The sequence below is a fragment of the Emys orbicularis genome, chromosome 23 (genome assembly GCF_028017835.1).
Source record: "Emys orbicularis isolate rEmyOrb1 chromosome 23, rEmyOrb1.hap1, whole genome shotgun sequence".
Classification (NCBI taxonomy): domain Eukaryota; kingdom Metazoa; phylum Chordata; order Testudines; family Emydidae; genus Emys; species Emys orbicularis.
The window spans coordinates 18,861,656-18,885,767 of NC_088705.1; the positions used below are offsets into that span (position 1 = coordinate 18,861,656).

At 45.3% G+C, this 24,112-nt stretch overlaps 1 protein-coding gene and 1 non-coding gene across 2 annotated transcripts; both read left to right on the plus strand.

Annotated features, from left to right (window-relative positions):
• On the plus strand, positions 1-24,112 carry PPP1R8 (protein phosphatase 1 regulatory subunit 8). The gene is made up of 7 exons (XM_065421708.1): positions 1-95; positions 11,031-11,091; positions 18,567-18,720; positions 19,501-19,721; positions 20,239-20,383; positions 21,414-21,478; positions 23,682-24,112. Exons 1-7 carry the CDS (start codon positions 40-42, stop codon positions 24,033-24,035), a joined length of 1,056 nt encoding a protein of 351 aa, XP_065277780.1. The 5' UTR covers positions 1-39; the 3' UTR covers positions 24,036-24,112.
• Positions 13,335-13,499, plus strand: LOC135893958 (small Cajal body-specific RNA 1). Its single transcript, XR_010562352.1, has one exon. It is a non-coding gene; the product is annotated as a small Cajal body-specific RNA 1 (non-coding RNA).

Sequence of the window (24,112 nt, forward strand, 5' to 3'; positions counted from 1 at the left end):
CAGCCTGCCCCGGGCCCGCTTGAATGGGGTATATACAAGATGGCGGCGAACGCGAATTCTTGTGGCGGCCTGTCGCTATTCGACTGCCCAAGCTGGTGAGCGCGGCTGGGAGGGCTGTGGGGGGTAGGACTGGCACGGTACGCGAGGTGCGGGGCAGGGCTGGCACCTGTGCACTGGGGTTGGTGGCTTGGCCGTGGTATGGCAGAACCTCTCATTCAGCAAATTATTGGCCAAGGTGCAGAACTTGATATGCGGTGTGTGTCCTCAATGAGTGTAAACGTCTGATCAGTCAGAGGTATGGCTTGTGTGCTGGGATGAGAGCAGGACTCCTGGGTTCTATCCAGGGTCTGCCACTGATTCTTGCTGTGGCTTGGGACAAATTATTTTCCTTCCCCTTGTCTCAGTTTCCTTATCTGTAAAATGAGGATTAATAAACACTTTTTTTCTCATGGGTGTTTAGACTGGGTGGGGTGTTTAGGAAGCATTATGAATCTGCACAGTGAAGCAGCACACTTTGGGAGTGTGATTGTTACGCAGTGGTGCTCACCTACTTAAACTTGTGCAAAGTGCAGATGAATGAATGTCTTTCATAGCAACTTCAGATCTGAGTTCTGTTTTATATTTACTGTAGCTGCTGAGATAACAAGCATGGTTCAGACATGGTGTTATGTGTTTTTTCCATAAATGTTTCCCCAGGATTTTAGTGAAATAGGGAATTGGAGCAGAGTAAGCAAAAGCCTGACATGCACTTCAAAAGTGTGAGAAACCTGTTAACTTGAAATTGGCTGTGATTTCCCCCCCCCCCCCCCCCCATACTGAGGGGGAGACTGTCAGAGGGAATGCACAGGTAGAATGTGAAAGTATTATGGGCTTGGTTGCTATCTGTAGCTTCAAAGAGAACAAGACCAAAGGCCTATTTGGTCATCCACACCATCATCCTTGCACAGTGCAGGATTGTTTTCTTCAATGTATTCAAATTCTGTGCTCGGTCTAACTTTAAATTCCCTAGGAGAAAAACTACAGTAAAAACATTGAAGTGGCAAAGTCAAGCACTCAAAAATCAGGAGATGCCAGTGGTAGCCTAATTCCAACCCTTGTTTGTATGCATGTGATCAAGTCTTTGCTGGCATGATCACCTATTATTTCTTCCGCAAGACCCCAGCGGTATTCAGTGGATAGTGCTCACCGAATATGTCTCTGTTCTACATTGCTTTTTATCCGTCTCATCCCTTTGTATTGTCCCATGCTTTATTTACTGCACACCATGTAAACCTTGCACTTAATACAAAACTACTAATTTACTTATGCGCTTTTCTAGCGTTCTCGTTGTCATAGTATCTGAGAGATTCACAAACACTAAGGAACACTCCTGTGAGGCAAGATGGTGTTAGTTTTCCACCTATAAAATAGGGGTGTAGTACAGGGAGATTAAGGCCAAAATTGTTAGGCATCCATGATTAGCTGATACTTAAATTCAGATGGTTTGGGCCTGATGTTTCAGTGTCCTTAACAAATTTATAGCACGTCATATGCTCAAAGCAGAGAGCTATCATTGACTTCACTTGCAGTCATGAGTGCTCAGCACTTCTGCAAATCCATCCCCAAATGTCTCAAGTCAGGCACCCAGAAAATGAAAAACCCAATTAGTGACCACTTGTGAAAAGTTTTAAATGACTTGCCAAGCATCACATAGGAACTGTGTGGCACAGGCAAGTGTAGAATCCAATTCTCCAGAGTGTCATTCAACCATCTTAACCAGGAGACCATTCTTTTTCTTCCTTCGATCCCCTGCCTCTTTTGCGACACACCTTCCCATTTGCAATAAACAAGGTAGGGGTCCTATAGGCGACAGTCTCATTCACTACAGAACCATGATTCATTCCCTGAGCACCATCCGTCATGTGTAGGGCCCTCCCAATTTCATGGTCATGAAAAACGCATCACGGACTATGAAATCTGGTCTTGTGTGTGTGCTTTTACCCTATACTATACGTATTTCACGGGGAGACTAGTGTTTCTCAAATTGGGATCCTGACCCAAAAGGGAGTTGTGGAGGAGGGGGGGGGGGGTCGCAAGGTTATTTTAGGGAGGTTGTGGTATTGTCACCCTTATTTCTGCGCTGACTTTAGAGCTGGGTGGCTGGAGAGCGGCGTCTGCTGACTCAGGGCCAGCTCTGCAGGCGGCAGCTCAGCAGTAAGGGTAGCAGTTCAGCAACCCCCCCTACAATAACCTTGCGATTCTCCCCCACAACTCCTTTTTGGGTCAGGACCCCTATAATTACAAACACCATGACATTTCAGATTTAAATAGCTGAAATCATGAAATTTACACTTTTTTAAATCCTATGGCCTTGAAATTGACCAAAATGGACAGTGAATTTGGTAGGGCCCTAGTCATGTGCACAGAATGAGACAGAATAAATAGTATGTTAAAGGTTTATAATGCATACACACACATGGGTTTTATTAAAGTTGTATGTGTAACCTTCATTCTGGCACTTTAACTTTTGAGAGCTTGCAACCTGTGTGTCTTTTTAATTTAGGTTTTTAAATGTAAAATCCTGGCTTAAAAAAAAAAAAAAAAAATTGGTCAGGTGAAATTATATTGACCATCATGTGGGTCATCGGCAGGATTGGGACCTGTAGGCCACCAACTTCTATAATTTGAGAACTGAGTATCTGGTGGTAGTAGTCGTCTCTTATCCTCTATATCAGGGGTCGGCAACGTTCGGTACGCAGCTCGCCAGGGTAAGCACCCTGGCGGGCCGGGCCAGTTTTATATACCTGCTGACGCGGCAGGTTCGGCCGATCGCGGCCCCCACTGGCCAATGGGGGCAGCGAGAAGCGGCGCGGGCGAGCGATGTGCTGGCCGCGGCTTCTCGCCGCCCCCATTGGCCCGGGACGGCGAACCGCGGCCAGTGGGGGCCGCGATCGGCCGAACCTGCCGCGTCAGCAGGTAAATAAAACTGGCCCAGCCCGCCAGGGTGCTTACCCTGGCGAGCCGCGTGCCGAACGTTGCCGACCCCTGCTCTATGTGGACCAGCCACTAGAGGAGGAAGAGATGCACATTTTATCAGTGGGATTCTCAGATATTTTCTGGATAGGAATGTTGAGACTTGGAAAGGAACTGAGGACTTCCAGGTTCTGGAATGGAGTGTGCCCTAGTCATTATACATCATCTTCTGTCCCTGGCTTCTGTCCCCTTTACTCCTGTTGTTCCCAGACTACACCTACTCGCTCCGCTAAACTCCTCACCTCTTTGCATTCTAGTCAGACTGCTTCCTCCTTCTCCATGGCATTGCGAGCACAAGAGGGACAGTGTCTCTGTGTTCTTAGTTCTGATACCTGGCATCATAGAAGCCTGCAGTGGGTGGGAGAAGCAATTGTAGGAAATGCCTTCCTTATGGAGCATGCTCAGTCCAGTTACCACACAGGAGCTGTGTGGGAATGGTGCATACTTGGTGCAGACAGAATCTTCAGGGAAGAATGCTGCTGGCTTTTAACAAACCTCTACAGAAGCATGTGCAAACTGCAATTTTTCAGAGGCTTTTAACTCGTCCAAATTCGCTGGATTTACACTAGAACAGCAAAAGCTGCATCTCTGACACAAGAGCAACGTCCCTGCCAAATTTCAAGTTCCTCCTCCAAAGCATGCAGGTGATAAAACTTCTCAGTTAAATCACTGAAAGCACCAGGAAAATGTTGGTTTGCCTAACTTTTCTCTTGAAAACAGCTTTTTACTGACACTCTCTCAAAAAATTTAGCATGCAGCAGGCACCCAGAATGGAAAATTTCAGCCCCAATGTTTAAAGTTTGGCCATGTTATAAGTAACTCAAAATGGTGTCTTTGTAGTAGAAAGTGTCAGGCATGCTCCACCATTGGTGTTTGTGTTTTAACCAGTTGTGGGGAGGAGCCCTGCTTGCAGGTGGACTTTATTTTTTTTCTTCTGATTTTTGAAGTACCAATCTCCAGTAAAGATTAAGAATTTCATGCTTTGTTTAAAAGCTTTACTGTTTGTTTATAAATTCTTGTTCATAATCTTAGTTTTAATTTCTTCTGAACTGAAACATGGACCACAAGGTCCTGACATAAGCACAGTGGTGGTTTATAAAAGCTGGGTATGTAAATCATATGTATACAGAGGGAACATGGCAAACTGTCCTCCAGTTATGCCTCCCTGGGCTGGAGAGGATTCGCAGGAGCAGGCTTCAGCTGTACAGTGTTCCTGAACTATCTGAATCCTTCATTATCCAAAAGTTTCAGGTGACCCCTGAGACGTTTATATCATGCAGGTTGAACCTCAATTATCTGTGTATGAAATATAACGTGTGATACAAGACTTGAAACTTTGGTTCATCAGGAGGCAGATGGCAAGAGAATAGTTGGTTTCAGCAAGCAAGTCTGGAGAAGCGGGTAGTTGGGGCCTCAAGGCACTGCTAGGATCTACATAAAAATTTGGTGTAAACTAGAACATTTAAAGATACAAATTGCACTTCACAAGTATCTTTGAACCAAGGTCAAGCTCTCACTGGTGGAGAAGTCAGTGTTTGTTATCTGAGAGGATGAATGCCTTCAGAGTTCAGGAAATTCTACCGTGCCCTACAAGCCAGGCACTGGGATGTGTATATAATAGTAATGTAGGCCAAGATTTTATGAAAGAGGTGGCTAAATTTAGGCTCCTAAATTCACATTTAGAAACCTAAATAAGTGGCCTGATTTGAAATTAACACATTAAAATAAAACTTGTCCAGCCCACATCTTTAACAGCTAACACATTTTAAAAATACTTTTTAAAATATCTAATCTAGACAAGACCTTATTGTTGCAAAGAGTTCTCCGAAGGTAACAATGTACTGTTAACCTCAAATAATAGCACTGAGAAGTGTAAACTGTTCCATTTGTCTTAATGGTGTGTTAACACTCAACCCTAAAGATGACAATCTGAATATTGTGAAAAGGATACTGTCAACTTGAATTTTTTAAAAGTCAGTTAAAAAATTCAGCTATGCTATAATTCAGTGATGCTATAATTAGCATCACTTCAATTTTTGAGAATTTCTGTGTTCTGTTTATAAAGGTCTCTAGATTGGGCCTGAAAGCACCAACCTCAAACATGTTAGGGCTCAGACCTCTTTCCGTCACCTTTCTCTGTGCGCACACTCCTGTCTTCTCCTGTTTCAGTTTCAGCTTTGTTGCTGCTAATACTGATAAAAACACCTTGTTGTTGAACCTGAGAGAATCCACATGAACTCTCCACGTTTTATGAGTAATGCAACAAACAGTGAAACAGACAAATCAGTAATCTTTGCTAGAGTGATGTTGGGGATTACTTCTAACAATTCTAGATAAAAAAATTTCAGATGGAAATCTGATTTTACAATTGATGGTGTCCTTTTTAACCATTTCACTGCTGATCACTTTCCAGCCAGTGTATTTATCCAACAATCCCAAACCGCCTCCCTAGATGCTGAAAACTTGCACTGTGCCTTGCCCTGTTGCCAAGCCTGACGCCTTCCCCCGACTGCTACAGTGCAGTAATGTATTTTCAGTACAGAAACCTGAAGCCTATTGAAAATGCAAGGGTAGTATTAATAAATGGAACCAATCAAGTTAACAAGGAATATTGTACTGACTGAATTATAGGAAAATACAATACAAACATAAATTTCATTTTTGATGCTGTTGTAAACGCTTCACTCTGTTGCACTGAAATATCACAGAATCCACAGGCCTAGCCTCATGATTTAAATCAAGTTTACCGTGGAGCACACTGGGCTTTGGCAATAGGAGTTTTCTTCATGGAGAATGCCAAAATGCTTTACAGGTTGAACCAACCAAGCCAGGCTACACACAGGAATCTCTTCACCCACCAGGCGTGTCAGTGTAAAATGAGGCAACTACTTAACAGTGAAAATGAGTCCTGATGGGAGCAAAAGAACCCTATCCAATTGAAATTGCTACTTCATCCTTCTTCAAGAATCCTCTTTTTAGAACAGTTCTAAAGGAACGTCTTCAACTAGGAGCTGTACGTTGATAGATGTAAAGGCCAGAAGAGACCATTATGGTCATCTAATCTGGCATGCATAACACAGGCCATGAAATTTCATCCAGTGTTTCCTACAACAAGTTCTGTGGAAAGGATTTTATTCCCATGACTTTCATGTTCAAAAACGAGGAAATCTCTATCCCATTCCAGATCTGAATTCTGAACAGATGCATCTGAAATTTCGATTTCATCTGTTGAGCCCAAGCCACCAGAATTCCTCCAAACATTGTAGGATTGATTCAGAGTTCTCAGCAAGACTCTTACTTCCAGATGCCCATTCAGCCTGTCCTCAGGAAGAATTTAAGATTGTGTGAGCTACAGCCATTATTATAATACAGGGGCGGCCAAACTTTTTGGCCTGAGGGCCACATGAGGTTCTGCAAATTGTATGGAGGGCTGGTTAGGGGAGGGGGATCGTGGCCCGGCCCCCACCTCCTATCTGCCCCCCCCCCTCCAGGGCTCCTGCCCTATCTACACCCCCCCGGTCCCTGTCCCCTGGACTCCCACCGCCCCATCCAACCCCTCCTCTCATTCCTGACGGTCCTCCTGGGACCCCTGCCCCATCCAACCATCCCTGTCCCCTGACTGCCCCCGGAACCCCTGCCCCCTGCCGCCCCATCCACTTCTCCTTCCTGACTGCCCCCCCGCCCCCATTCAACCCCCTGTCTCCTCCCTCCCCCAACCCCTATCCACACTCCTGCCCCCTGACAATCACCCTGAACTCCCCTGCCCTCTATCCAACCCCCCCCCCCCCCCGCCCCCACTCCGTGCCTCCTTACCGCGCTGCCTGGAGCACCGGTGGCTGGTGGTGCTAGAGCCGCACCGCCCAGCTGGAGCCGGGCCACGCTGCCGCCACCGCGCAGCATAGAGACCAGGTCAGGCCGGGCTCTGCAGCTGTGCTGCCTCAGGAGCTCACAGCCCCACTGCCCAAAGCATTGTGCCCGAGTGAGCTGAGGCTGTGGGGGAGGGGGAACAGCAGGGGAGGGGCTGGGGACTAGCCTCCCAGGCCAGGAGCTCAGGTGCCCGCAGGCCAGATGTAGCCCGCGGGCCGTAGTTTGCCCACCTCTGCTATAATAGGATCATTCTCTGCAGTCTTGCTACAGCTCTGAGTGGGTTTATGAAGTCTTGCTGCAGTATCTGTTTATCTGAGATACCAAAAATTAACACTTATCTGTCTTGGTGGCTGGCTACTTAAGGCTCAACCTCCACAGGGGGTGCATTGTGCTTTGAGGAAGTATTCATTGGAGCTCAAGATGAACAATAAAAAGCTCACTTCTTCAGATGCAAGAAGTCTTGCATCTGAAGAAGTGAGGTTCTTACCCACGAAAGCTTATGCTCCCAATACTTCTGTTAGTCTTAAAGGTGCCACAGGACCCTCTGTTGCTTTTTACAGATTCAGACTAACACAGCTACCCCTCTGATAATAAAAAGCTGTTCTTCAACCCAACTCTACTTTCCACAGGAGGTGTTTTTGATTTCAAATTGACAACTGCTTATCTTCTTCCAGGCAAGTTTTAGGAGATGCAGTAAACAAAGTACCCATATCCCAACTTAGACAACGTATGGTTCCATCTGAGGTTTCTGGGGCTAATGACCTCCTACACCTGTCAATCCATTTGCTAGACTCTGATTGAGACTACTAGAACAATGTCTAAGACAGGTCTACTCTTCCCAGCTAGACAGCATTCACTCAGTGATGATTATGGCCCAAGATGGACAAGACTTCTTAACAGGGGGGACAGTTCCAAAGAATGCCTGTAAGAAAGTATCTTTTTGTTCAACCAGAAATAATTGTGCACGGGTTTGGAAAGTCTCAGAGCAGTGGAAAATCAAGGAAACCAGACCTCCCATAAATATTCTAGTTTGGAGAGAAATTCACTTGACCCTCAAGTCACTTCCTCCCCACATTCAAAACAGTGTAAATCCTGGTGGAGAGCATCACACTGATATACTACATCAGTCATCAAGGGGAGCTTTCCCATGCCTCTTTTGCAAAGAGAGAGTTCTGCTTTGAGTGGTGTATTTGTATCGGGAAGCCTGGCTGGCCATCTTCCTGGAAAAGACACTATTCTAGCAAACAGTCTCAGTAGTAGAAACATGATTCAGTACAAATGGCATGCTCCAGCTAGACTTCTTTGCTACAGAGGAAAATGAGAAATGGCCTGACAGGCCTGGCCTACACTACAGTGTTGCTCCTGCTGATGTAAGTCACCTGTTACACTGACTTAATAACCCAACCTGCACAAGAGGCATAGTGCTTAGGTCAATATAGTTAGGTCAACACAATGTCAGTGTAGACCCTGCGTTGCTCACATCAGACGGTTCTGGCTGTGAGCCCCAGGTGGCTGACAGCCGGAGCCCTGCCACCCTGGGGCTTGGGCTGGCAGTTTCCCACACTCAGGCCTGGTCTACACCGGGGGGTGGGGGGGGGAATCGATCGAAGTTATGCAACTTCAGCTACGTGAATAACCATGTTAATCCCAGGATATGAAAGAGACGCATCTTTTATTGGCCCAACTTCTATTTGTGAGACAGACAAGCTTTCGAGCCACACTGAACTCTTCTTTAAGTCTGGGAGAGGTACTCAAGAGTCACAGCTAAATGCAAGGTGGAACAGATTGTGCTACTTAAACTAAACATATTGCCCATTAACACTCTGCAGTCTTAAAACAAAAAGAGGGTGTTAGTGGGTTAGATTGTTGTACTAAACCATAAATCCAGTGTCTCTGTTCAGACCATGATTTTTAGTGTCTACCAGTTATTTAGTTTAATTTCATAACCCACTAACCCCCTCTTTCCACCTGTTCCACCTTGCAGTTAGCTGTGACGCTGGGGGTACCTTTCCCAGACCTGAAGAAGAGCTTTTGGGGCTCAAAAGCTTGTCTCTCTCACCAGCAGAAGTTGGTCCAATAAAAGATATTACCTCACCCACCTTGTCTCCTTAGGAACCTGAACAAGGCAGCCTGGATTGAGTTACTGAGTTCTGATCTAGCCTTTTCCAGTGAGTGTCAGATTCTGCTAGAATCATAAGGTTTCCACATGTTGCTGTTAACGATAAACACCTTTATTCTGGTGGTGCCGAAAGGCCCCAGCCAGGAATAGGGCCTCATTGTGCTGCGCATTATACAAACATAGGTAAGAGATGGTTCCTGCACTGAAAGCCTTAGATTCTAAGCCCAAGTCTACACTGCACACCTTACAATGGCATGGCTGTGCTATTGCAGCTGCGCCATTGTAAGGTAAGCAGTGTAGCCACTCTTTGTTGCCAGGAGAGAGCTTGCCTGGTGACAAAATAAAACCACCCTCCATGAGGGGCAGTAACTTCATCGACAGGAGAGCAGCTCCTGCCAACAAAGCGCTGTCCACACCGGCACTTTTCGTCGTCAAAACGGTCATTGTTTGTTTTTTTTTCACATCCCTGAGCGGCAAAAGTTTTAATGAAGAAAGCGTAGTGTAGACAAAGCCTGAGGTACAAGTGTAGAGGAGGGAAATATAACATGCAATAAATTCATAGACAATGAATTGGCACCATTTTGTTAGCTATGTGTTTTCTTGTGTGTGTTTGGGAGTTTTTTTGTTTGTTTAAACTTACAGGTAGAAAGAGGATGAGGAATGGCAGGAAGTGTAACGTTAGTGCAAAGAGTAGGGGAAGGAAGGAGTAGAAAAAGACAATCAAAGCTTCTCATCTGCCTAGCTATGAGCAGCAGCCAGTGTTTTGTAGGCATCACAGCAGAAGTGAGTCTTTAGGAGGCTACGGTAGTGGCTGGTCAGACTGTATACAGAGAGAGGTCTTTGATACAAAGATTTTCTGCTAAATTTTGGAGGAGGAAAGGAAATGAGGGATAAGGGCTGTGATTTCTTCTGTGTCCTTTGTTCAAACATTTTAGATCTGGAAAGGCACATGCACAGCCCCCAACACACTGTTTTCCACATGCTCTGAATCTGAAGCATATCCCCAAAACATTGACCTCTGCAGGTAATCAATGAGGTGAACTTCAATTACAAATTTCTTTCCCAAGTCTACAGGCAATGCTCCAGTGTCACTGCTATTGTACAGAGCTTCCCAACAGTAGCAGAGACTCTGGTCTCTTACACTCCAGCTATTCAGAAATTGGTGGGCAGCGTGTAGCTGAGAATCATGTACACCTCTACCTTGATATAACGCTGTCCTCGGGAGCCAAAAAATCTTACCGCGTAATAGGTGAAACCGTGTTATATCGAACTTGCTTTGATCCACCGGAGTGCGCCCCCTCCCCCCGGAGCACTGCTTTACCACGTTATATCTGAATTCGTGTGTTATATCGGGTCACATTATATCGAGGTAGAGGTGTAGTTGCGTAGAACGTTTGAGCAGCACCAGAAGCAAGCAATGGGGATATTTCTAGTGGAGGAGGAGTAGAGTACCAGAGATGTACAAGAGATGTGTCCTCACTGTTTCCCCAACAATCAGGAGGTTCTAAAATGCAGCAGTGGGGGAAACCACTGTCTCGCTTCTAGTAGCTGAAGGGATAGGCAGGGGGCTTCAGGTTTATCAGATATCTACTAGCTAGTAGTTAATACAAGAGATGGGAGTCCCCAAGCAGGGTGCAGGGACAGCCCTTGTTAGGAACCCCAGCCCTTCTCCAGTTCCAGAAGCTGGGAGTTGGCTGCGTTTCTCACCTGGCATTATCCAAGGAAATTGTTAATGGCAGCACTATCCCCCTCATCTTTGTGTATCGCTTGCTGGTTGATTTCCTTTGATGGCTAGCAGGTTTCTGGTGAGTGTTTCAAGCCCATCTAACCTCAGTGTGCTGTGGCAACTGAATCACTTGGTAAGTACAGAGAGAGATTTTTGTCTGTAAGCAAAACAAATCTGGGACCTCACATACAGGACACTTGTGGGACTATTTTTTTTTTTTTCTTTTCACACTAAACCTGGATTTGTTTGGGGTTGATAGAATGATAATACTACACATCAATATTTATTTCTCTCCTTATTTTCCAGGGCAGGAAAACCTCCTCCTGGCTTGCATCTGGATGTAGTCAAAGGAGACAAACTAATTGAGGTATGAAAATAGATGTAATAAGCATGCAGAAGGAGATGGGATTTAACCCATCTGTTGATGGGGAATTGAATTCCATTGCTTTATTTCCCAGTCTTCCCCCTCCATGTACACCCCAAAGTGACCCTTCCCTCTCTGTGTGTGCCCCAAAGTGACCCTTTCTTCCCCCGACACACTCTTTTTAATATTATTTTTATTATAAACAGTGATCCAGCCCCCAACCTTTCACCACAGCTAGCCAGGCTTAATGTTTGTAACTTATTTTAATGAAATGCAAAGTCCCCATTGTGTACATGCACTGGGTCCCAGTCAGGAAGCTGTGCTGTGCATCCCTCAGCTACATGGTGGCATGGTGATTGGGTTTAGGAACGTAGGACTGGAAGGGACCTTGCTCTCAGAGGTAGCCATTCATATAGTCATGTAAATAAATGTAGCATGCTCCATCTTAAAACTGGTTAGGTGGTTTGCCCCCACTACTCCTACTGAAAGGCTGTTCCAGAACCTGACTCCTTTGATGGTTAGAAACCTTCTTCTAATTTCCAACCTAAATGTATTCATGGCCAGTTTGTGCCAGAATTCTCCTTTAAATTTGAGAGCTCTTCTCCATCCCTTGTGTTTACCCTTTCTCTCCAATGTATTTATAGAGAGCAACCTTATTCCCTCTAAGCCTTCATTTTGCTAGGCTTAAAAGAACTTGGCTTGTTTGTCCCTCATAAGAGAGGTTCTCCCTTCCTCTTATCATCCTAGCAGCACTTCTCTGCATCTGGTGAGTTTGAATTCATCTTTCTAGAACGTGGGTAAATCCCAAACAAAACACACTTGCTTTTTTTTTTTTTAATTATTTCCAAAACTGTTGCTTTGTGCAAAGCCTTATTTTACCAAACTTAAATATTGGGTCAGAGTTGTCTGCCTATCCCCTAAAAGTATATATGCTATTGAAGGTTTTAGTGTAGCTGGTCTCGGATTCTGACCAGCAGTCCTCCTTGTCAGAAGTGCTCCAGGAGCCTGGTTTTGTAAGCAGAAGTTCATTTAACTAATGCCTTGGGAGCCCAAATGTCCAATGCAAAGTAAGTAGTATTCAACTGATTCTGAGCTGCTTATTGCAGGGGTTTGTTACTATAGTTTGCGTGTAATATTTTTACAATAAAGGTAATGCTTCTCACTTGCCTAGAGTTCAGCAGTGGGAACAAAACCATTCAGGGAGCCAAAGGTTACAAAGTAGGGGGAGCCAAAATAATGCTGCTAAGGAAGAAATTGGAGCATTAGGAATCTGAGGCCTGGTGAAGCGAACCCGAGGAGCTGGGAGTCATTGTTCACTGGCTTGCAGTGTGCGATATTGCAGGATCTTTGGCCAGCAAGGGAATATTGCCCCTGTCTCACAGGAGATTGGACCAGCAGGTCAAATACATATTTTGGTTATGGTACCAAAAATACCATCTCTTCCCTTTTAACAATTCATGTTCTGGAACTTATTTAATTGTATTCTTCCCAAGCCACAGTCCAGTTTTAATTCACAATCTTTTTCTACTACACAACATAACCAACCCAATTTGGGGGTGGAGTGGTGAAAGAACCTAGTAAGTCTTCAGGCTTATTTTAAGCACTTCGTTGATGTATCTCCTATCACCTAGTATTGTCTGTAATATATTTTGTCTGTTTAGAATGTAAGCTCCTTGGGACAGGGACTATGTCTTGTGTGTGTTGTATAGTGCAGAGCACGACCATAGTCAAATAGCAGATATTTAACACTTTAGTAAGTGATTCCCTCATTGGAATTCTGAAGTGCTACTCTGATTCTTTCTTGTCTTGTAATCACCTATCCTGCCCTTCTTCCATACGCCATATAGCACAGCCATCAACTTCAGGGTGAAAAATCTTCATCTTTCAATCATCCTGCAGGGCCTATATTCCAACACTCACTGGTATGTAAAACATCTGGCTGTACCATGAGTAAAGGCTGAATGTGTTGTGACATCAAGAACCTGACTTTACTGATTTTCATTGGTCAACTTCATAGGGCTGTAAAAAGAGCAAAGATAGTGACAGGCAAAGGGGATTTCAAAAATTTTCACTTTTTCTAATCTAGTGTTATTGGTAAAGGTGAAGAAATGTTTGTTCCCAACACATGACTTTAAGTTGACTGACCTTTTTAAGGGTCATCTGTTTAGACTAGTCAAAAAGCTCTGCATGTTTTTCTGTAGTTAGTGTTCTCTTACCTAGCCACTGCTAATCTTTACAGATTTACTAAGCACTTGATACTAACCGAGCTATCTGTATCCCAGCTCTCATGTAGAGCTCTGAGATATATCTTGTGATTGCTGGGTCTGAGAAGTGCAATATTAAAACAAGCCATGAAGTATTAAGCTCAGCGTGTAGAGGATCACACTGGGTTATAACTCAGAGGCACAGAGGAGTTTCAAGCTTGTCTACACTTAAAATGCTGCAGTGGCGCCACTGTAGCGCTTCAGTGAAGATGCTACCTACGCCAACAGGAGGGGTGTGACAGTCTATGCTATTGTGGTCACCACTTTTACAAGATTATGATATACTTTGTACAAAATTTGCCTTGAGGTATCATTTGAAAACTCTTAATCTGATGAACATTATTATCCCATTGAAATATGTGTAGAAAACTATGTGAAGTTGAGATTCTACTGTATGCTTGTTACTGAAATATTTTAAGTCTGGGTAACATCCACAAACCATTTTTCAGAGACAGACACACTGGTACCCCCAGACAGATATCAGTAAAGTCAAGTGGGCTATCACTTGCTTAAGCAGCCATTCTCCTGCAGGGGGAAGGTGTGAATATGAAATTTATATTGCGTCTCAGGAATGTTTCAGCCCTCACCTCCACGAGGGACTACGTGTCATCTACACCTCAATTGGGGGTCGGGGGAGATCCTCAAAGAGGGGAGGCTGGTATGAGAGAGAGAGAGACAGACCTCCAACTCAGCTCTCCTCCTATCTCTCTACTCATGATATCAACGAAGACCTGACTCTGAACTGGGGGAGTGGTCCCTGGCTGAAAGGAAATCCAGCCTGTGAACTATTATAACTTGTGGTGAAAAAGTCTTGCTTTAAACTCTATTAGCTTGTTAAAGTTTAGGAAGTAGTTTGTGTTTTTATTTTCTTTTGTAACCAATCCTGACTTTTATGCATTATCACTTAAAATCTTTCTGTAGTTAATAAGTTTGTTTATTTTAACCAGTATGTGTTTGGATTAAAGTGTGTGGAGAAACTCCATTTGGGATAACAAGGTTGGCGCATTATCATTTTCCTTTGATGAAATGATGGACTTTCTATGAGCTTGCATTGTTGAGCAGTGTGCTGGACAGTACAAGATGCAGATTTCTGGGGGACCAAGACTGGGACAAAGAATTTGCGGGTGTTGCCCTATATGTAATTCATGAGTGACTGGTCAGAGTGCTCATGTGTTTAGCTGGGAGTGAATTTACATACTGAAAACTTCATGAGCAGACCAAGAGTGGCTGCTCTGGCAGTAAAGCAGTGTAAAAGGCACCCCAGGCTAGAGAGTTCCGGGGACCCCTCTGTTCAACAGTCCAGATTGTACCCTGGGGAATGTCACAGTGGCGCAGCGAGGAGCAGGGTATATGCACAGCTTGTCGTTCTGAGTGAAGTTTGCACTTTAAGCACTGGGGTAGCAATTTTAAGTGACACTCAAGTGTGGTGGCTGAAAACAGTCAAAGGGTTACGGTTTTGTTTTCTGTTCGCTTATTTCGGGAAAGGGAAATAGACACAGAAAAGCATAAAAAATGAGCAAAGGTGCAGCAGCTACAAAGATGGATTTGGCCAAATTGAAGTTGAAGGAGACTTATGTGCAAAGTGAATGTCGGAGTCCGAATGCGAACATCTTACACTTAGTACTGGTGTAAATGAGAAATTGCATTGACTCTCCTTGGGACTAGAAATAAGAATGAAAAATTCCTAGGTCAGTTCTTACAGTACTTTGAGCACAGTATCCTGTGGCTTCTAGGGATTTAAATACCCATGTCTGGTTCTGCTCACCCAGTAGGAGGGAGTTGGTTGAGAACGTGAGAATAAAAGGGAAACTTAGTACAAGGAAGCACCAGCTCCTTGACTGTCCCATAATAAGAAATGGGATTATAAAATGCAGCTCCACAAAGCTTTGTTCAACATCTTTATTAATTATCTGGATGATGGGATTAATTGCACCCTCAGCAAGTTCACAGATGACACTAAGCTGGGGGGAGAGGTAGATACGCTGGAGGGTAGGGATAGGGTCCAGAGTGACTAGACAAATTGGAGGATTGGGCCAAAAGAAATCTGATGAGGTTCAACAAGGACAAGTGCAGAGCCCTGCACTTAGGAAGGAAGAATCCCATGCACCGCTACAGGCTGGGGACCAACTGGCTGAGCAGCAGTTCTGCAGAAAAGGACCTGGCGATTACAGTGGACGAGAAGCTGGATATGAGTCAGCAGTGTGCCCTTGTTGCCAAGAAGGCCAACGGCATATTGGGCTGTATTAGTAGGAGAATTGCCAGCAGATCGAGGGAAGTGATTATTTCCCCCCCTGTTCGGCACTGGTGAGGCCACACCTGGAGTATTCTGTCCAGTTTTGATTCCCCCCATTACAGAAGGGATGTAGACAAACTGAAGATAGTCCAGCGGAGGGCAATGAAAATGATTAGGGGGCTGGGGCACATGACTTACGAGGAGAGGCTGAGGGAACTGGGGTTATTTAGTCTGCAGAAGAGAAGAGTGAGGGGGGATTTGATAGCAGCCTTCAACTGCCTGAAGGGGGGTTTCAAAGAGGATGTAGCTAGGCTGTTCTCAGTGGTGGCAGATGACAGACCATTGCTTTTGTTCTCAAGTTGCAGAGGGGGAGGTCTAGGTTGGATATTAGGAAACACTATTTCACTAGGAGGGTGGTGAAGCACTAGAATGGGTTACCTAGGGAGGTGGTGGAATCTCCATCCTTAGAGGTTTTTAAGGCCCAGCTTGACAAAGCCCTGGCTGGGATGATTTAGTTGGTGTTGGCCCTGCTTTGAGCAGGGGATTGGACTAGATGACCTCCTGAGGTCTCTTCCAACCCTAATATTCTATGAAAGGTATTGAATTCAGGAAAACCACCTGGGGAACTGAATCTAGTGAGTAAGACACTTTTGGAAGAAGCAATAAATCCATTGGGGTGAAAAGTTTGGGGAATCCTAAAACCTGCCATGATTAAGGTGCAGCTGACCTCAGAATTAAAAGTGCAAAGCCATATTGTCTGCTTCTTGTTAAGAAATGCTCAGATAAAATATATGAGGTCTTGAGAAAAATCTCTATGAAATTTATTCCAGTGCTTAACCACTCTGACAGGACATTTTTCCTAATGTCCAACCTAAACCACCCTTGCTGCAATTTAAGCTCATTGCTTCTTGTCCTATCTTCAGAGGTTAAGAAGAACAATTTTCCGTGCTCCTCCTTGTAACAACCTTTTATGTACTTGAAAATTGTTATCATGTCCCCTCTCAGTCTTCTCTTCTCCAGACTAAACAAACCCAATTTTTTCAATCTTCCCTCATAGGTCATGTTTTCTAGACCTTTAATTATTTTTGTTGCTCTTCTCTGGACTTTCTCCGATTTGTCCACATCTTTCTTGAAGTGTGGCACCCAGAACTGGACACAGTACTCCAGTTGAGGCCTAATCATAGAGCAGAAGAATTTCTTCTCGTATCTTGATTACAATACTCCATGTCCTTCATTACTTTAGAATTAATAGATCTCATTCTCTTACAATCTACGAATAAAAACTAGGTTTAAGAGGAAACCAAGCTTTCCTGCTTTTTCAACTCCCAATTGGCTTCTTAACTTTGAAAGGACTAATCGTTGAACTGAACTAGTTGAATAAACTGAAATGAAGAAAATCTTTGCACCTACAGAAGAGGTTACTGCCATCAAAAACTTGTTCATCACTTCAGCCAACTGTGGTTCCAGGTGCTTAGCCAGTGACTTCCACCAGTTTAGTTTCACCAAGTTATTTGAGACTTGGCAACAGAAGTACTGCTTAATTTTATTTAATTTAAATTATTTTAAAATACTATATTTTATCATTTAAATAACTTTTTTTTTTTTTCAAATTATGAATTTGTATTCACTGTGATGTTGCCATGCAGCCCACTGCCCATTCCATCAGACTGTATGAATAGGAGCCCTAGCTTGGTGCTATGGGCACAGGGAAAATGTCCGCTTTTGTTGGCTAGGGTGCTATAATGGTCCTATATGCGTCCACACAGAGGCAGAGTTGTGTAGTGTGCAGCAGCACCTTAAGTGAGTATTTCCTGGTCTTCCAGTGTTTGAGTTGGAGGTTTTGAAGTTCCATGACTTAGAAGGGCATGGGGACTTTGTGAGTCACTGTATTTGTTTAAATCTTAATCCATCCAGACCCTTATCCTCTAAATTACTTTCCCCATAAGCCACATCGCATACTTAACCGATGCACATATGTCAACCCTGAATATCAGCTGATGTTTCTGCAGTTCTAATTAAGGTTTTGTTATGCCATGAGGAAGATTAATGTGGTGGTGGCTAGTGTTTCCTTACTATCTGCAGGCAGAAGGAAGTTCCTTTTGAGTGTGTCACTTGTCAATGGAAATACACTCTATTGGCATTAGGGCATAGTGTCTCATAACTTGGTACCTTGCTTTTTTAGGGTTTACATAGAGGGGATGTCATGCATGCCCAACCTTAATCCAGTTTAAGCAAACGACTTTGTTTATACAATAAGTATGGAGAGCTAGAGTAAGAAGGAAAAGCTAAGATGAGTAACAGAAGAAATGGGCTGATAAGTGGATTTGATTGTGGGTGAAAACACACTGGAGAAACCAACTAGGCCAAAGCAAGCTCTGGAGAACACAATGTAGGCACAATCCTACATAGGACTCGACATTCTGCATTGGACCCAAGGTCCATCTAACCAGTATGCGGTCTCTGACCATGCCTAGTACCATATACGTCACAGGAAGGTGTGAGAAACCCCACAGTAGGCACGTGTAGGGTAATCTCTTTCCCTCCCCCACCCCCCCACCCCCCAGCCTCATCCCAATACCTAATAGTTAGATTGGTTTAAGCCCTGAAGCATAGTGTTTTATCCCTTCCAAAACTGTGTTTTGCACTGGCCTCAGGGAGGTGGACTGGATAGGACCCAATAGGTGTCTTCCATCTCCAGTTGCTCTGATCTTATAAAGCAGAGCTTTCTTTGAATTTCCTTTGATCAGTTCAAGACAACATTGAAATGTTTTCCGACAGATTTTAATATGCTGAGACCATGTGTCACTTCCTATGTCGTGCATAGTCTTTCCTTTCTCTACTAGTTTGCTAAAGATTTCTGTGATTGTGATGGGTTTTGATCTGTTTGCTTCATGTTCTAGAGTCCATGTTTTTAGGAAGATCTGGGAGATTGTATGAATCTGATAAGGTAATACTGTTATTTATTTAATATTCTACCTCAGAAACTGATCATTGATGAGAAGAAATATTATCTATTTGGGAGAAACCCTGATCTGTGCGATTTTACCATTGATCACCAGTCCTGCTCTCGGGTCCATGCTGCCTTGGTGTATCACAAACATCTTAAGAGGGTTTTCCTCATAGACCTTAACAGCAGTAAGTAACTTGGCATTTAACCAGGGAGCGGGTGTAGGGTGATTTGATAGTTCGACTGGTTGGATTTTAAAGATGTATGAAAGAATGTTTTGATGCATGAGGATTGAGTTTGTGTTAACTTTTTATTGACTGAGAACTTGTAACACTTCCAATGCTCAAACCTTCTTGAACATCCCCAGAGCTATATTCCTTTCCAGTCACATTTTGCCATGTGGGGAAACGATGGCCATCTGGGATATGAACTAACGTGCTCATTCTGAGATTGACGCAAGCTGGGGGGGGGGGGGGGGGATAGAGGGACTCCTTGCGTCACTCAGTGCCCCTCCCTCATTCAGTGATTGGTGACAGTGTTTTCAGGCTCTGGAGTGGATCAGAGTGGTAGCATGGCAGTGAGGTTCCAGAGGGACTTGGCCTTCCCTTCAAAACTATAATAAGCTTTTTTTAATACTTCAAGTTCTAAAGCTACATCTCCATTGTGTAGGGCACTTTCTCAGGATCTGGAACTCAAGGGAGCTCCAGCCTGTTCTAAGCAGCTGGATACAAGAAGGGGGTGGCTAGAAGTGTTAGAGGAAGCCTGAAACCAAAGTGTGCTTGTCATTTCTGTTTGAGTTATTAGGGGAGTGCTGACCCCTTGGTGTCTGGGAGTGAGCCCCCTGCATGGGATGTTCGTGTGATAGCGTTACTGCAATGACGTATATATCCAGCCATGGGTTTTGACCTTACGGCAATGTTCCAGTTCCCCAGTGACAGTCTGTTTTTTCATTCTGATATTCTCCTCAGCACATGGCACGTTCTTGGGTCATATCCGTTTGGAACCTCACAAACCCCAACAGATTCCCATTGACTCCACAGTTTCATTTGGTGCCTCTACGCGGGCGTATACTCTGCGAGAGAAGCCGCAGACACTGCCATCTGCGGTTAAAGGAGATGAAAAAATGGGCGGTGATGATGAGGAGCTCAAGGGCTTACTGGGCTTGCCAGAGGAGGAGACCGAGCTTGATGTGAGCACCACGAAGCATTGTGCCTCTTACTGGATAGCACTCCCCACCATTGGCTTGAGTGTCCTTGGGGCTCATTTCCCTGGTGCAGTAGATGGTTTTAGGGGTATCTGCTGCTGGCAGGCACTCACAAGCCATCTCATGCCACTAGGATAGGCTTGCCTTCATGCTGCTTTCCAGCACCTCTTGTATAACAGCCCAGTGATTTTTCTGACAGGCACCCAGCCGTTTTCTTCCACCCCAGCCAGACCCACACCAGGTCGCTGGCAGTTCCCCAGCCCTGGTGCTTATTCACAAACAGTGCCTGCTGTAGCCCCATCACCTGCAGTCAGATAGTGGAGGGCAGACCAGGAGGGGGACAGAGAAAGTGCAGCTGGCACTTCTGCCCCATTCTTTCCTTGAGGTTTAAGGCTGGGGCTAAGTCATGTGCTGTGCTCTGCTGTTAACTCTCACAGCTCTCAGATGGCAGCTTCGTGCGTTATAGCTGCACTGACCATTTCCTCCCTGATTGTGTCCTTAGAACCTGACCGAGTTTAACACAGCCCACAACAAGAGAATCTCCACGCTCACCATAGAGGAAGGGAACTTGGATATTCAGAGACCAAAGAGAAAACGGAAGAACTCCAGAGTGACGTTCAGCGACGATGACGAGATCATTAATCCAGGTGAGCATGTGTATCTTGCTCCTCCATCTCCTCGCCCCCATCCCTCTGAGAGCCTACGTGCTAATATCCCATATTTGGAGTCCTCCCCCCTCCCATGGCCAGCAAGCCAGTCAATTGGAAAACACAGAAATCTGAGTTGGGGACTGGCCCTTCAGAGAAGTGCCCACATTTCCCCACATTGGTGTTATGTGCCCTCCAAGACACTTTCCAGCTGAACCGTACTGTTGTTGTCTCCTGAGAAGAGGAGTACATAAGGTCCCTCAACGCCTACAGCTCCTGAGCCACTTGCTGAGCACCCAGACGGAGCCCCTGAGGCGGTAGAGGCCAGACTTCCAACGGCTCAGAACTCACAGTTGCACCAGTTTTTCAACAGCTCAACACCATACGTGCTGAGCTCTCATACTTTGGTGTCTAAATGGGAGCTGAGTGTTTTTGAAAATCTAGCCCTAGATGCTTTGAGCACCGGTAGTTGCAGGGATGGCAGCCCGGAGTTTGGATCCACAGCTCGAATTTCCCCTGCTAATCTGCATGGGCAGCTGGGGGGTGGGGTTAACCGTTAAATTCCAGTTAACGGTAAGCCTAATGCTTAAACCATTTAACCTTTTACATCCCACTTCAAGCATCAGCCAGCGTGAGTTGTTCAGGTTCCTTATTTCCAATTTGAATTTGTTTGTCTGGAAGTTGAAGCTTGGCAAAGTCAGTCTGGAAGGAAGATGGGTAGGGTAAATTAACCATTGGAACAACTGTAAGCTAAGCAATATCAACACACCCATCCCCAAGGGTCAACAATTCTTCCAGCTCTTCCCAGCCTGAATAAATTAGGAGCCCACTGCCACTAGATGGCCCCAGCAGTATGAAGGAGCTTAGTTTCTCTACTGTGCACATACAGCTCCTGAACTGCAACTTTCTGAAGGGAAGGTCCATGTGACACTTCCATATAGAGGGGCGCTTGCATGCCATGTGCACACTGCAGTGTACATCCTCTCTTGGAGCCTTCATACTAAAAGCCTAATCCTTCTCATGCTTACAGAGGACGTGGACCCTTCAGTTGGGCGCTTCAGAAACATGGTACAGACAGCAGTGGTCCCAGTTAAGGTACAAACTAACTTCCAAATCTAATCAAAAATCTTCATCTGTAATTTGTAATCTGTAGCGTGAATTATTGTCTTAAATATTGTGCCTTAGGGTGGTGGAATTGTCAGTGTTTTTCTTTTTGTGTTCAGCTGGATTAAAGGGAAACTGGCTGGTCTGTTCAGGTTCATAATTTAGGCAGCGTTTACAAAATTGAAGATCAATAGAAATGTCCCAAATACTTTTCTAAAAATTCATTGGCTGTGTTTTTTGGTGTTATGTGGTGAGAGACATAAGAGCAGTGGTGGGCTACCTGTGGCCCATGGGCTGCACGCAGCCCATCAGGGTAATCGGCTGTCAGGCCGTGAGACAGCGTTTACATTGACCATCTGCAGGCACGGCCGCCCGCAGCTCCCAGTGGCTGCAGTTCGCCGTTCCCGGCCAATGGGAGCTGCGGGAAGCGCCGTGGGCTGCAGGGATGTTCTGGCCACTGCTTCCCGCAGCTCCCATTGGCCGGAAATGGCGAGCTGCAGGCGGCCATGCCTGCGGATGGTCAATGTAAACACTGTCTCGCAGCCTGACAGCCGATTACCCTGACAGGCCATAGGTTGCCCACCACTGGATTAGAAGCTGGCTAGGGGGCAGAAAACAACAAATAGGAATCAATGGTCTGTTTTCTACACAAGAAAAGGTTAACGGTGGGTGTCAGAGAAAGTTCCATATTAGGACTGGTGAGGTTTGATACATTCATTTTTTCAGTGGGAAGGCAGGGAACAATGAAGTGGGCAAGTCTTCAGATGGCACCATTATGTAAGCTACTCAGGACTAAAGAAGACTGAGGAACTTCAGAATAGCCTAACAATGTGATTGCAGATGAAATCTTATTGACAAGTACGAAGTAATGCGCATGGGAAGGAATACTTTGAGTTACTCATAAGATTACTTACATTCTAAATTAATTATAACTGCTCTGTAAAAAGACCTGGGTGATCAAAAGCAAGACACACAATCTGCCACTCATAATCCAGAGACAGCCCTGTTTGTCAATTTGTATCCAGGTAAAGAAATAAACTTCAGAAACCATGCCCACTCAGCCATGCCTTCTGGACACATGCAGGTCGGGCAAGCAAGCTCAGGAGGCAAAGATGGGAAGCTTAGTCTATTCCATAAACTAAACCCTACCTAATGCTTCCAGCTCTCAGGACTGGTCTATGCTACAGAGTTAGGTTGACGTAAGGCAGTTTACGTCAACCGAATTATGTCAGTGTGGACACTACAGCCTTGCTCCCACCGATGTAAGTGCCGTACTACACCAACATATTAACTCCACGTCCATGAGAGGCATCGGCGTAGTTAAGGCAACAGTGTCCATGTAGATTCATAGATTCTAGGACTGGAAGGGACCTCGAGAGGTCATCGAGTCCAGTCCCCTGCCTGCATGGCAGGACCAAATACTGTCTAGACCATCCCTGATAGACATTTATCTAACCTACTCTTAAATATCTCCAGAGATGGAGATTCCACAACCTCCCTAGACACCGCATTACTTGTAGACACCGCATTACTTACATCAGCTGTTGGCTGTCATTCTTGTCAGTGCTGGAGCTGTGAAATTGACAAAAAGGCTGGAAGGTTCCCTGCTGTGAACCCCACACCTGGCTCACAGCTCAGGTTGTCACCCCAGGGCAGGTGGGGGCACTCTCCACTCCGAGGCCGGGCTGCCCTCCAGGCTCCCAGCGGGGAGCTCCACTTGGAACTGAGAAACTGTGCTCTCAGCCCCCCCCCACTGCCCCTGTTTAGTCGGTGCAAGCGCTCCTGGTGAGGACGTGCTCCACTGACAGAAGGAGGGTAGTGATGGACCTGAAAAACCACCGTAATTAATTACTGCAGTGGCTGTGTCTCGACTTAACTTAAGTCGACTTAAGTTTGTCATGTAAACATGCCCTCAGTCTGTCCTGCACTCTGCATCAGTGAGAGCTTTGGGAGTGACTTCAATGGCAGCCCCAAAGGAAAGCCAACTGGGGTGATGGGGAAGAGGATAACCTGTCCATGTCTGTGTAACTGCTTCATATAGGACAAAGCTATGCGTGGTGTGCATGGTGACCATTTGTGGTGTGTGAGGAGAAGGTGAAAAAATTAGCTGGGATCCATTTAAAGTGGCTTCTTGTTCTGGTCCTCCATGCTGTGAACCATTCACTAAATAGTTCTGTCTTCCCTCCAATTGCAGAAGAAACGGATGGAAAACCCAGGCTCGCTGAGCATGGATGAGTCTGTAACACGGCGCATGCAGAACTTCCCCTACGGTGGAGGATTGTATGGTGGCCTGCCTCCCACTCACAATGAGGCAGGTTCCCAATCGCATGGCATTCATGGGACAGCACTCATTGGAGGCCTGCCAATGCCCTACCCCAATCTTGCCCCAGAGGTGGACTTGACTCCTGTTGTGCCATCGACAGTTACCATGAACCCTGCTCCCAACCCTGCCGTCTTTAACCCTGAAGCTGTGAATGAACCGAAGAAGAAGAAATATGCAAAGGAGGCTTGGCCAGGCAAGAAGCCCACCCCTTCTCTACTGATCTGAGATGGGCTTTGTTTGGGGGTGGGAGCGATGAACTTGAGAAACTGTTCCCGTGCAGTATCGTCTTTTAAAGTTTGTGT

Excerpts from the sequence above, each read along its gene's own strand:
- PPP1R8 (XM_065421708.1), top strand. The coding sequence starts at position 40 with ATGGCGGCGAACGCGAATTCTTGTGGCGGCCTGTCGCTATTCGACTGC. Across the intron at positions 96-11,030 it reads CTATTCGACTGCCCAAGCTG|GGCAGGAAAACCTCCTCCTG; the intron begins GTGAGCGCGGCT and ends CTTATTTTCCAG. Across the intron at positions 21,479-23,681 it reads CAGCAGTGGTCCCAGTTAAG|AAGAAACGGATGGAAAACCC; the intron begins GTACAAACTAAC and ends CTCCAATTGCAG.